At 37.0% G+C, this 15,288-nt stretch overlaps 1 protein-coding gene across 1 annotated transcript in view; it reads left to right on the forward strand.

Annotated features, from left to right (window-relative positions):
- jak2b (Janus kinase 2b) overlaps nt 1–15,288 on the forward strand; it is a 47,355-nt gene that overhangs the window by 1,135 nt on the left and 30,932 nt on the right. The window contains exon 2 of the mRNA XM_055200752.2: nt 7,445–7,688. Coding sequence (XP_055056727.2) covers nt 7,487–7,688 — 202 coding nt within the window. The 5' untranslated portion in view covers nt 7,445–7,486. The remainder of the gene's footprint in view (nt 1–7,444; nt 7,689–15,288) is intronic.

The raw sequence follows: 15,288 nt of genomic DNA on the forward strand, positions 1-15,288 counted from the left end.
TAAAAACAATAGAATATTTTAAAATTTACTATGGTAAAGTTAAAATAGTGCTTTAGTTTATACTAAATACTACAGTAGGTTGTTGATTAGTTCATCGAGCACATGACTTCATACCTGTGGCAAATATCACAAATTTCCACCAAATTAATTCGCATACATATATATTTTTTAATTATCATACATATGTAAATCTATTTTTTAAATACGATACTATGAGGTCACATCATGATTTCACATTAAAAATAAGTCATATTACGATTATATGCGTTTTGTGAGTAAAAGAGATTTTTTTGCACATACCGATTTTATCAACTATACCCAATAGTATAGTAAACTGTAGAAAATTCCTAGATACTGTAGTATTTACTATAGTTTATCAGTGTGCTACAGTTGATAATACAGAATACTATTGTAAACATAACAGTGTATCATTACTTTAAGTGTAGTAATAACTATAAAATAAAGTATACTACAGTATTTACTTATTTTTTCCCCTATTTCAATATATACACCACATTGTGTCCTACAACACCCCTTTGTATGTTCCAAATTTACTGTAAACCATGGCTTCTTGGGCCTATATATTTTGTTTTATACTATTACTTTTGTATTGGTGAATATTTCATTAATTTACCAAGGAAATGCAGCAGAAGTTAAATGACTATTGGTCCATTGACATGATGACATCTCTTAAGACAGTTTCTTCAGTTCCTTAAAGATTTACATTTTATTGAATGCTTGTGTTTTTCCTCTTAGTTTTGTTATCATTGGAAAATGTGTCCTAATTCTTAGCTCACATGTGGTTTGCTATCAGGCAGACTTGTTTTGTGATAATTCTGATGTGCTGAACTTGTTGACTGTGCACTTTTATGTGAAGTATCTGTTATCCATTTTGTAGATTCACAACATCTTTAAAGGGGTCATGCACTTAAAAAAGTTAATAAAAACGTCTTTGTAAGTCTGTATCATTCCATAAAAACCTTTTAGCCATCACAGACCATTACTGTTTACAAAGGGTTTTTTGTAGTAGATAAAGGTTATACAGACTGTGAAAAGATAAGAAAGAAATGGTTCTTTAGAGAACCATTGATTAAAAGGTTTTTTTAAAAACCAAGATGGTTCGTCTATGGTATCGCTGCAGATCACACTTACACACCTTTATATTTAAAGAGTGTAGAATGGGGAAAAAAACTTTTGTAGAAAAGCATTTCAACCTCATATTGAAATTATGCTTTTGAACTTTTGCAACTTGGCGCAATGGCGCATGAATAAGATAGAAGATGAATAAATGCTGTTTTCCAAAACACAAAAAAACCTGATGATGCAAGTATGAAATGACTCAAAGACTGATAATAGTCAAACAAAAAACACCTTAAAAATCTTAAGAGTTTTTATAAAACATTTAATTATTTAGCAGATATATGATGTTTAGTGGTGTACCGGATCATTTGGCGAATAGAGCAATGAAAAAAAAACCTTAATTTTCACTTTATGTGGAGCGACTGTTTATGCTGCATCTCCTTCCCAGGCGCCGTTTGTAATTCGTCCTTTGTCTGTGTGTGCGTGTGTGTTTAAGTGCACTCAAAAGTGCATACACGGAGAGACGCGTTTCAAAAAGCAAGCGAATGCAGAATCTTTCTGTTCTTGGCAGGACACATACACACACAATTATATTGAAATACCACAGTATTCTTTTTCTTATAAAAACATTTGTTTAGTGTCAAGTGTTTTGTATAGATAAGAGACAGAACCAGGTCTTGCTTATCTTAAAAAGATAGTAACCTCAATTAACCTAGTTAAGTCTGTGTCATTAATGTTAATCAAACAACCCAAGTCAAAGAGAAAATCACTTCTGTAGCTCTAAAAAAATTATAATGATTTAATTTATACAATAAAGACTGTGTTATTTAAGGATGCACCGAATATTCGGCCAACGAAAATTTTCGGCCGAAAGACTTTTATCACCGAAACAATACGGCCGAAATGTTGTGATGATGCAAACAGAAACCGCAACCTGCACGTGCTTGTCTGAAGCAACATGTATGCAGTGTGGATGTATTTAACCGCAAAAAGGTGCTAAAGTGAGCAGTTGAACATGCAGTTGAATGTGTCCGGTCCAGAGGTGATCATCACAGTATGCCCTTCAAAGATCAGAACTCTTAATGTGTAAACTTTAGAGAGAGTCGCGCAAATGTGTCTCTGTGTGCGCACGCGTTTAAGTTCCCTTTAATAGTGCACACACGAGTGAGACACAAACAACGTAAAATCTCTGTTATTGACAGGGCACATATAAACAAAATTATCTCCAAAATATTCTTTTTCTAATAAAAACATTTGTTTATGTCTTAAGTGTATGTATAGATTACAGTCAGAAACCAGTCTCTGCTTATTTAAAGAGACAGTAACCTCAATTAACCTACTTAAGACAAAGAGAAAATCACTTCTGTAGCTCTAAAAATATTTAATTTATACAATAAAGACAGTGTTATAACTCATTTAATTCGATTTCTGTACCTAATGCTAATGTTAGCCCTTATTAATGTGCAACTTTGTTATTTTTTATAAATGTTTGCAATTTCTTTATTTGATATTAGATTTTCCCCACCCCCTTTTTGCTGATCTGAAAAATAATCCGATCCGTGCCTCAAAAACTATAATGTGATCCGAACCGTGAGTTTTGTGATCCGTCACACTCCTAATGATGTTTGTAAAGCATATGATATTACCCAAATCAAAAATTAATTGATAAAGTTTTCTGTTTTCCATTGGTGCATGTTATTCAAAGGGAAATGTTTGCATTCATATTGCAATAACTTGCTCCTCTTGAGAAACAACTTTAAATTTTGACATTACCAAACCCTCTTTTTTTCCAACCCTTACCCATCTGTCATACAAAGACTGCATGTCATGCTCCACTCAGTTAGGGATAGATAAGATCTGGTCATCCCCTTATTTTTTGGGCAGATTTTGTTACAAAATTGGGTACAAACGTAAAGCGAGTTTATAGAACCTTTCTTTAAAGAGATTCCCAAATATAGGACTTGAAGGCATCTGAATACTTTTGACAGTGCAATAGTTTTCAAGAAACAAACACAACCGAGGTTCATCTGTAGTGCAAGTGTGCAAACCAATATCATATTGAGCATACAGGTTAAAGTCGATGTCTGTCTGTAATGTCTGCTGTGTATGACATGTTGGTCAATAATACAGCAAATAAAAATTTTTGAGTCTAGTGTAACTCTTGTAAAACTAGAAAGGGATTGTAGTAAAACTTTGGGTTGTGCCTGTAAAAGCAAGCGCTGTTTGCTGTTCACGTCAAAGCATTTATTTCTTGGAGCAGATTTCATCATTCTCTATATGGCCTTTGTGTCTTGTTTTCTTTCATTTGATGTTGCCATAGCCAGCAGCAATGATGACAATCAGCATTATTATTTTAGAAGTTCCCCAATAGTCCGTTCCTCTTTCCGAAAACATAGTTGCTACAACTTTCTTTCGACTTTCTTAAACCTACTGAGATTTTAGTGTTATTGGCTTAAAAAAATCGAAATCATCTAGAACAGCTTCTTATAAGTTTGTAACGTTGACTCTCGAAATTGAAAAACAGGTCATAAGACAGGCTGAAGTGAGCACACCAGTTTATACCTGTTAGACAAACATAAAAATAGCAGCAAGCAATTAAAGGAGCCCCTTAATTAAAACATTTTTACCAGTAAAAAAAGTAAGTCCGTCCAAACTATTTCACTGTTATTTTTGTGAACATCTATCGTACAGAGAAGTGAAAATCTTTCAAAGATTTGATTGATGACACTAACCAACGTGGGAAGCTTTCCCCCCAAAGTGAAAATTTTATTCATGAGCATTTCAGCATTTAGCAGATGCTTTTATTCGAAGCGAGATATAACAATAAAGCGATTAATCTTATGGAGAATATCATACGAAAAGTGCTAAATTACAATATTGGTTGGGGTCAGATCCCCACCAATATTGTAATTTAGCACTTTTCGTATGATATTAGTTTCTTTCACACAGTAATTTCGGTAAATTACCATGAATTTACCAGAATGAATTAACCAGTAAATACAAAAATGTGCTGTTCACACACGCAATGACGTCTTTTTACTAGTAAGACATCATTGACACATCAGTATCAAAATACCGGTAAACTCTTCTGGCACACTGCGAGCTCAGTGTTGTATTTGTAAACAATCCACGTCCTTCATATCCACTGGCCATATTTTGTTGTTTTCACATCTGTGGCAAACGCTGACAGTCGCGAAGTTGCTCGTGACCAAACAACATTGCATTAGGCGACGTCAAACAAATAAACTGTGTCATAAACAACAGTACTGTTTTCACATTAGGCTTCAAAGAGGGTGTGCTAAGGACGTCGGGAATTCTGCAAATAGATGTTAAACTGTTTTAAACAACTTTGAAGAACTGTGCTCAACTTTTAAGCAGCGTTTGTGTGGAAACATCTGTAAACAGTGCGGGGGTAAACGCGTCATCTGTATCAAAACGTTTTGATTGGCCCGAAGGTGTCATCGCGGTCTGACGTTGTCCATTCTAAATGCCGGTAATCTATATTTTTTGTTCACACATAGCGCTGTCTTTGCCAGATGACTTTAAACCACTCAAAATCACATACAAAATAAAAGTGATTTTATTTATTTTTTACAGTGTGTACTGTGTGTAATTATTATGTATATATAAATACACACACACACACACACACATTCATGTATGTATTTAAGAAACATTTACATGTGTTTATATATTTATTTATATTTTTATATATAAAGAGTTTCGTTGTAAAACGAGATTTTTGGTTTTGTTTTTTGGTTGTGCATTCCAATTAATATCAATTCAACTGCAGTTGGTTTGTTTTGATTTAAACCTTCATTACTTAAAAATACAGCTAAGTCGCACCATAAAACAAAATAATAACACGATAACATAATAATAAACATGTTTTGACAAAAATGTTAAAAACGGAGTTATCTCGTTTTGCAACAAAACTCTTCATATTCTACATCAGGGATGGGCAATTGGCGGCCCGCGGGCCGCACACGGCCCATGGTAAAATTTAATACGGCCCGCTGGACCATATTATACTTAATCAAATACTTTTAAAATTATGATTTTTGTATTAGGATGTAAATACTCCTAACCAGGAGGGGGCGCTAGGTCCCGCGGATCGTCACAGTAAGCACAGTCCCGTGTTTGGGCTTATGTGAAGAAGAGGTCTTCACGTGGTCCGAAAATCCAAGGTCCGACCAGAGACCCGATGGTTCGGGTGTAAAAGTTTCACACGTGCCTCCGACACGGGTCGGGTACAATAATCGGGTCTCGGGTTATTTAAAATTAATGTGTTTTTGCCGAATGGACCCAGGAAGCCCTGAACTCTCGCGTGTGTGTGTGTCAATGTCCTTTTCAAACCTCTCCTCTGTTTGCCAAGAGCGTAAAGTTAAGATTTAGAATTAGCATAATTGCTAAGTTTTCTAGTTAAAATCTTTAAAGACAGGTTAATTGTATATTGTGTTTTCTTAATAAAGGAAATTAAGAATGATGTAAATTGTTCGTGTGGTTCTGGCCCCCTTGTTATAAAGGAGAAAAATGCTGGCCCTCGTCATTATCAAAGTTGCCCATCCCTGTTCTACATTATATATAAATAAAAAAAGTATATATAAATTTTAAAAATGATATATAAATAAAAAAATTCTGAAATTAATATATGTATGTGTGTGTGGTTAAATATACATAATTACACACAGTACACACAAATATATTATGCATAAAATCACTTTTATTTTGTATTCGATTAATCGCGATTAATCTTTGCCCCAGCACTACTTGTCAAGCGTACAGATCATGTTATTAAAATCTTTTTTCAAACCATAATAATTGTTACCCCCATCTCTTTCATGAGTTAAAAAATCTGTGATTTTTTTACCCCATTATGTTGTATCAAACTGGTATTTTGTAAACATGTTTTGTTCATGAGCTGATTTAAAACCCTGTGTGGCTATTCAGCCAATCAGATTAGAGCTTGCCAGATCTAAAAGGGTTAGTATTGCGTGCAAAACGCATTTGATGACCGGCAAATGAACTTTTAGTAGGCGCGTGTTGTCTGAGATCAGAACAGACCTTTTTTTGTAGTTCAAACAATTGATCTGATATTGACTGTATTTTTTCCATATCACGTTTTTCATTTGGTATGTGCTGTTTATTTTCATTGCTGCATTACAAGCTCTTTTAAAAGCCATGTCTTTTTTTAAATAATTGCTGGATCATGTTTCAAAAGGTTTTTGCTTTGCCACTTTACATCCAAAATCAGACACTCACTAACTGACTGTTTAAGTAAAATGTGAGTAAAACGAGAACATGCTTAGCTTTTCCTATTTTTATTTCTTGACTGTTCTGACTCGTTCTTGTTAACTCACTATAACTGTTAGGATTTCAACACTGAATGCGAATCATTTTGAAACCTTGATGTGTCGAAGTGAAAACGATGACAAAGACTAAATATCGTGTTAGACATATGAGGCTGTTTACACTTGGCATTAACATGTGTTTTCGTCGATCGGATCACAAGTGGACGACGTTAATACCAGGTGTAAACGGTGTTCAAAACGTTTTGAGCTCGTCCACTTTCGACCACTTTCAACCACATCCAGAGGTGGTCGAAACCACTTTCGATCGGATCGCTTTGGAGTTGCGGAACGCACATGTGGTTGAATGCGTTCGAACAGCCACACGAGACCGCCTTCTCTCCGCCCATTTATCTAATCTGAGGTATTAAACACAACGTCTTTTTTGACTTCTGGCGTGAACATTCGGTGAACAGCGCTATTTTTAGCCTTTCATTGATAAAACTAAGCGGCTGATCTCCGTAGTTTCGTTTTGAAAGCGTGTGAAAGTTGCGCGATCCTATTTCATCAATTGCGCTGAAAATTCAAAGGAAGCTCGTACATACTCATGTACAAAACACTGTGCAGCCTGTTTATTTGCTAAACAAGCAGTGCACTCTGACATAATATTAGTTTGCTCCATATAAACTCATAATTACTCCCGCTCGGGTTTGAATGACAGCAGAGAGACTCGCCCACCGTCTCACAGACCACCCCCTCATAGTATTCAGCACAGAAGCGGTCGAAAGTGGACAAAAGAGACGGATTTAAATACCAGGTGTAAACGTAATGTGTCTCTCTCGTCCACTTGTAATCCGATCGATGAAAACACATCTTAATACCAAGTGTAAACAGCCCCTATAAGGTTGTACAGTTCACAGCGATATTGTCACAGACAGTTGAGCAAAGGTATTCAGATTTATTGTAATGTTCCTTGTGTGCCTGACACGTTAACATCTGTGATTCATAATCAAATATCACAATGTGTACGTATGCAAAGCTTAACTAAAACGTTGCTTCTGCTTGCCCTCCTTCAGGTGAATGTTGCTCCATCTTATCTTGTCGCTTGTGTCTTTGTGATGGACATGGAGACGGCAGCCTGTGAACCGCTTCATCAGAATGGTGACGCCCACCATGAGGACCTCAACTCGAAGCAGTCCACTGTTCTTAAAATCCATCTTTACCACAGCAGCCAGAGTGACGCTCACTGCAGCCCCCTCTGTTACCCACAAGGACAGTACATCACCGAACAGCTCATCATCGATGCCGCCAAAGAGTGCGGTAAGTCATCTACATTGTATGATACATGACCAGTGCTAAAAACGTGTGCTAAAGAGGGGCAACAATATGCAGTGACTATGAATAAATCCTTGCAACTTTCAATGCGACTGCATTGAACAACTCACGTTTTGTGGAATGTAAAATAAGTTTAAAAAAGAATTTTTTGTCACAGCACGTTTGTGGAGACACCTCACCGTTCGAGGTTTCTGCTTCACACAGCATTGTCTGAAATATCAAAAATGATCTGATTGGCTTTGATTTTGTAATGTTATTTGGCTTTTTCGCTTTGGAAAAATCGCTTATTATTGGAAACTTGGTGTCTGGTTTAGACACTGCATTACTCCGTTCCAAGGCTCGCAAAATTTCTAAATCCTTGGTAGCCTTTCTGGCAGGCACCCTTCAGGTTTTGGTAGCCCGAAATGATTGCAAGTAGACTGAATAAAAAAGCGTTACTTTTAATGTAGAATTTTGAGACAAAACATCTATCAAAACACAAATATTAATCATATAGAATAATCTAATTACAATCATCAGTACAAATATTTGCTCAATACACAATGTTTGCTCTGCTATTCTTGTTGTTTTTTTGTGATGCTGTTGTTTTTTTTAACAAACAAAAATCTGGATTTCCATGCAAACCAATTAATAGTGGTTCAATGGGTCACAAACTCACAGTTTGGATCATACAGTTAGGTCAATAAATATTGGGACAGAGGTAAATTTTGTGGTTTTTTTAGCTGTTTACTAAAAGGTATTTCAGTGACAGTCATATTATGAATATTGGCTTACAGTGCACACTCTCAGATTTATTTTGAGGGTATTCACATCGATATTGGCTGAAGGATTTCAGAATTACAGCCGTTTAATATGTAGCTCCCTCTTTTTAAAGGGGTCAAAAGTAATGGGACAGTTGACTTAAAAGCTGTTTTATGGACAGGTATTGTTAAATAATTTTCTTATTAATGACAGATGTTAACTCTTTTGCCGCCAGCGTTTTTTAAAAAAGTTGCCAGCCAGCGCCAGCATTTTTCATGATTTTCACAAAAGTTTAATGCCTTCCAGAAAATCTTCTTTAAATATATAAACATACAATACACCAAATGAAAGAACAGACCCTCTGCTTTCAAACAAAAAAAAAACCGTTTCATCCTACTTTTAGTAGTTCTTTTGTAATCAGCTTTTGAATATGGGTAGGTTTCTGCAAAAACACCACATTTTGAGCAAAAAGCAGAGATAATTAAAATTTTGTGACTTTGACTTTTCATAGAGATCCCATTCAGAGCGATCTTTAAAACAGACACGGACATGCAGCCGCTTGCCATAGGGCAGTACTTTCGGGTTTAAAAAGTTGTGTAAGTGGTGGTGCCACCTGGTGGATAATAGCGGTATTACGGAAAGCCGGAAATACTCGTTATTGGCAGGGAAGCGTTTTCTCTTGATTGACGAGATATCTCGTCAATGGCGGCGAAAGAGTTAAAGGTCTGGAGTTGAAGCTTTGTATCGTTAGAACCCCAGTCATGTTTTTGAATGGTCGTGCATCATTCTCTCAGTTTCTCCTGAGACGGGAGAAATACTGATTTCAGTGAGGCACTTCCTTCTTTTAATGATGTAAAAATCGTCATTTTGCGTCATTGAAAGAAGGAAATCCTGTATCTCTGAGTGTGAAAGACTACAGACACTCATTCCTCATTTTTCCAAGGTGGGGGCTGTGGGTGGGACCCACTCACGCTACAGACTTATTACAGATCAGTGGGTGGGACTTACGAAAATATACAAACACAAACGGAAAAAAAACGATCAGCAACCATCTTTATGCTAAGCTAAGCTAAACAGACGTTGTGGAGCGAGGCAGACTTCATGTTACAATAACAGTGGAAGTTAATCAATATTATATAGAAGAGGGTGATTTCGCAAGCGTGATGCTCTTATCCGCTGTTCATTGCACCTTTATGAGCCACAATACAGCAAAGAGCTCAGGCAGATGGAGGAACAGAAGCCCGAGGAGTAGGCCGGAGCCTGGGCTTCGGCTGAGTAGAGGAGGCCGGGAAGGACGCCGCAACCATCGGCCTCTGCTGCGTAGAGAAGCTTGCCTGTTCTCTCGCTGTGTGCCCTCTTTATAACATTTCTGCATCAGATAAGGATATGGACGTTCGTTTGGTAAAGGTTTCCAGGCAAGAGAGCAACTTTGCGCGTGTTTGGACATGTTTATTTCACAAACGTGTTTCGGCTTACGAGCAGACGCGCTGCGGAGTATATGAGCTTGGACGGACTCGCGCTGTGTGCTTTCGGTGTAAGATTTCTGGATCAGATAAGGATATGAACGTTTGTTTTGTGAATGTTTCTGGGCGCGTGCTTATTTCAAAGACATGTTTCGGCTTACGAGCACAGAGCTGAGGCAGCGCGTCTGTGGAGATATTTGTGTGGAGGATGCAGGGTTAAACGGACGTCTGACTAAAGTGAGTGTTTCTATTTTCTTTGTTATGCTTAGGTGGCATTTATGTGCACAATAGCATATCTGAGCGGTGTTTTATATGTCTATATTGTGAGAGCAGTGAGGCCGATATAACACAGATATAATTACAGTTAACAAGAGACAAAAAGAAAACTGGTAAAACTAAGTACGTGAAAAGACATTTGTACTGCGGATCTGAAACCGCAGGTTACTGTTTGAATAAGACTTTGCTACACACCAGGCCAGAGTGTTATTGTGTGTAACACAATGTAACATCACATTAAAAAGTAAGTCATGATTGGTGTCTGTCAGACACAGTGGTGGTGGCTATTTTCTTTGTTTTACTAACGTGGCATTTATGTACACAATATCATATCTGAGCCGTGTTCTGATTAATGGGAGTGGCTTGCAGAGCTGTGCATTGTGGTGCATAGTGGGAGTTGTAGTTTTTCATACAAATGTGCTCTAAAGTCACGTTCTGTCTTTTCTCTGTCAAATAGGCACAAAATATTCTACATTTATGTTACATTTTGACTACAAATATGACCCACTTTCCATAAAGATGAATGTTCCTATTGGTGAAATGGCCCTTTAAGTGTGGCAATTGCATTTAAAAGCTGTGGCTGTGAACCCAAATCATTCGGTTGAGGGACATCTCCATGCAAGTGATACAGACCATATTTAGGTTTCAAAAACACAACAAATCTTTCAAAGAGATAGGAGGAACATTAAGAGTGGCCAGATCAACAATTTGGTACATCCTGACAAAAAAATAACACACTGGTGAGCTCAGCAACATAAAAATCCTGGACGTCCATACCAGATAACAGTGGTGGATGATTGCATTATCCTCTTCATGATAAAGAAAACCCCCTTTACAATGTCCAGACAAATGAAGAACACTCTACAGGAGGAAAGATGTCATTGTCAATCAAAACAATAAAGAGAAGATATTACAAAGAGAAATACAGAGGGTTCACCACAAGATACAAAAGCCACAAGAATAGGAAGGGGAGATTAGACTTTAAAAGAAGTCAGACAAGCTCTCAAAAAGCTTTTTTTTTTGAGAAATTAAACTAATATCAATCTGTATACGACTAATGAGAATAAAAATGATGGAGAAGGCCAAGAACATCTCATGATATCAACAGACAACATCTTCAGTAAAATAGTGTTCAGGCAGTGGGATTGCATTTTCATGTATGCTTTCCTAAGGAACTGGGTTGCTGGTGTTTTTTGGTGATGTAACAGAAGACAGAAGCATTAATTTTTCACTTCTCTGGACGTTGTGAAGGGTTTTTTTTATCATGGAGAGGATAATGCGATCATCCACCACTGTTATCCTATATAGACGTACACGATTTTTGTGTTACTGAGCTCACCAGTGTGTTATTTTTTTAGTCAGGGTGTACCAAATTGTTGATCTGGCCACTCTTAATGTTCCTGCTGTCTCTCTGATGGATTTGTTGTGTTGTTGAAACTTAGGTGTGGTTTGTGTCGCTTGCGTGGAGATCTCCCTGGACCGCGTGGTTTGGGTTCACAGCCACAGCTTCCAAATACCACAAATGAACTCCAGACCTTTAACATCTGTCATTCATGAGGAAATTATTTCACAAATGGACATTACCTGTCCATAAAACAGCTTTTAAGTAAACTGTCGCATTTACTTTTGACCCCTTTAAAAAGGGGGAGCTACATATTAAACGGCTGTAATTCCAAAATCCTTCAGCCAATATGAATGTGAATACCCTCAAAATAAATCTGAGAGTGTGCACTGTAAGCCAGTATTCATAATATGACTGTAACTGGAATACATTTTGGTAAACAGCTAAAATAACACAAAATGTGCCTCTGTCCCAATATTTATGGACCTAACTGGTATAATGTTTTTCCAGTTACAGATTGGATAATTTTTTCGATCAGAAAAATAGGGGCTACTGTCACACATATTGTAGCCTTTTTCGTAAAGGGCTCGTTGTAGTCGTGCGTAGGTCCTACGGCGTAACCGTGACGGCATAGGTTCCGCGTCGGTTTTCATTTATACTTTTGCGTCGTCGACGTACAAACACGTGCGCAGGCCGCTGGTAGGCAGTAACCACGCGTGTAACCACAGTAGCAGCGCGAACGCCAAAGAAGAAGAAGCTTTGCAAGTTAAGCCACAAACAAAGAAGAAACAGCAACTTGTATAATTTGAGAAGACCAGCAATGATGGATGTAAATAAATTCTCTTCACTGCACATCCAATCTATATCACTTTTAAGCTCACTGCGCGGGAGATTTAATTTTTTAACGTGAGGATAGTAATGACTGAAAGGATGACGTTGCGGGAAATTTTGCGCAACAGATCCAGATCCTCAATGGCAAATCAGTACTACTTGCTTCTTGTATGCGAAAGGGAAAGTAAACGCGAGTGTGCATTCAACAATTTAAATACCCGATTCCTGAATTACATATAGCATAATTACCCATTCAAATCTGTGGAGAATGCAAAAGCATTTAAATATATTTTCCTCCCCATATGTCAAGATAGCACGACGAGCAGGGCGGAGATGCATTTTGGTAGCCCAACTGCAAGGGACAATAGCCCCTGGACGTTAGGCTAACGATTTTGCGAGCCCTGCATTCAGGTGCACAAGTTCTGATTATTAGTTCAAATTAGTTTTCGGTGCTTTCGTCGACGAAACCCAACAATACTTAGAGATTATTGTGTAAACATCTTAAATGTAGAGGATTCAGGTGCAGATTTGGTAGATCCTGCCAGTCCACCTGTATTTACTGTTTAACAAAGATAAACATCACGGGAGACACCAACACTAGCCATGCGATGGTGATTGATGTATGATGGCGGCATAACAGCTTCCTCATTACCAGTTTGAACACTAAAAACCACAGAGTGTTTCTATATGGTTTGTCGAAACTTTATTCTAGCAGACCTGTTTCAAGGGTGTGCATTTTAATTGCATAAGAATTTATTCAGACGTTGCCCAAATTACTCTCTCTTCTTGAAATGGCCTATAAGCAACATACCTCATTTCAGGCTAATACTTCGTTTATTGTTTGTAAAAAAAAAAAGGTTTTAAAAGAGTTTTTCATCATTGAATAAAAACAAGAGCAAAAGTGAGAGACAAAGGTGTGAAAAATCATGCCCTTGAAACCACAAACAAATCGTCAGTAACAGAAGGTTGTACCCACATGCACATACATTTCCTTCCCAGCCTACGTCTAGTGACGTAACACTATGCCTCAAAAACGTCTAAAGATGTTTTAAGCAACTGGAAATTACGTTTTCTGACTAATGACTATACTAATGCTATAAAAATGAGACACAGTTGTACCAGCAAAAGGTCCTGTTTAAAAGTACCAGCTTCTATCAGTTGACTTTGCAAATAAAGACGTTTTCACACCGAGCATAAATTTTCACGTTTTACAAATTCTTGGTACGGTAAAATTTTAAAATGAAGTTTGGCAAACTTGTAGAGATTTTCATGCTGCTTGGGGAAATTTGCAATGCCATGCAACATTTAGTTCTCCCAAATATGAAAATTCTCATACTTTACTCACCTTTATAAAACAGTGCTTGATTCTGATTGCTGTGTTTTATTTACATTGAAACACAGCAATGATCGCTGCACCCTATGATTTTGTGTATAACTGCATAGCACTCTTTCCAATGTAAAACATTTGTAACCCTGAACCACAAAACCAGTCATAAGTTGCACTGGTAAAATTATAATTTTTTTTAATGCCAAAAATCATTAGGATTTTAAGTAAAGATCATGTTCCATGTATTGCTAAGGAATTCATTTGGACAACTTTCAAAGTTTTAGATTTTTAGTTGTATCTCGACCAATTATTTTCCTATCCTGACAAACACACATCAATAGAAAGCTTATTCAGCTTTCAGATGATGTATAAATCTCAATAAAAGAAAATGACCCTTATGACTGGTTTTGTGGTCCTGGGTCACTTATGATGCTTTCCATTGCATTGTACCCACGGTTTGGTTAAGGTCGTGTCGCCTCACCTCACTTTGGCTTGGTTAGCTTTTCCATTGATATTAGTAACACTTCAGAGTGGGATGGATTATAGGCGTGTTGTTATTTTTGCGCTGCCTACTGCTGTGACATCATAGAAGTGAGAGCGTTGTTGGAATACATTCCCATTTATTTATTTCTCAGTCCGCCACAAAATTAAAATTGGCCACCACAAATAGATGTTTACACATCGCGTTTATCACTACCTCTGTCTAAAGATGTTCCGATACCATTTTTCTCTTCCCGATACCGATTCCGATACCTGGGTGTGTCTCTGTATAATATACAGCTGTACATACTACTAGCCCTGTATAAATGGATATAACTGTTTTATGGTGTGCTTCAGACTTATTCCTGTATAAAACATTAACAAATACATACAGTGAACTAGTATTTTTATTATCTGAAAGACATTTAACAATAATATTTATTTTTCTTATGAGAAAAATTTAAGCTATTAAATAGTACAAAATTGCATCTAAAATAATTACTTTTTAAAGGCTTACAATTAAAATGAATACACCAAACCAATGAGTCCTCTGAATTAAACTGGACCAACATGAACCAGATAATGTGCTTGTCAATATAGAATTATAGTTTGTAGCCTAAAATGACATATGTTATTGTTAATATATATTATAGCAAAATAAAAGCTTGTCTTACTACGTTCTTATTATGAATTAAGCACGTATGAAGATAATTTCTTCATTTTTACAACGCAATGTAAACTGCATTCGTCTTGTAAACTGATTTGAAATGATGATGTGTGCTGACTTTCGCGTCACATAGACGACAGAGACAAGTAAGATCTGCCGTTAAACTCAGTGGTCAGTTTTATTTCATCTCATATATCAAACGGTTCATACTCTTATCATTAAAAACAATCACAGCAAACAGCACACGCAGGGTTCATGTATTTGTCAATGCTGCTCACAAACGCATGAGGGTATGTGTGCTTGTTGTCAATGACATCTCAAATCTCAAGCGCGGGGTATGTGTGCTTGTCAATCACGGGCATTAAATCTGCGGAGTTCTCCGTGGAAATCTGCGGGGGCGGATTCCATTGAGACATGTCGATGTTTTATTAGTCTGAAATACTTACAAACAGCGGACA

Source organism: Misgurnus anguillicaudatus, chromosome 22 (assembly GCF_027580225.2).
Source record: "Misgurnus anguillicaudatus chromosome 22, ASM2758022v2, whole genome shotgun sequence".
Classification (NCBI taxonomy): Eukaryota; Metazoa; Chordata; class Actinopteri; order Cypriniformes; family Cobitidae; genus Misgurnus; species Misgurnus anguillicaudatus.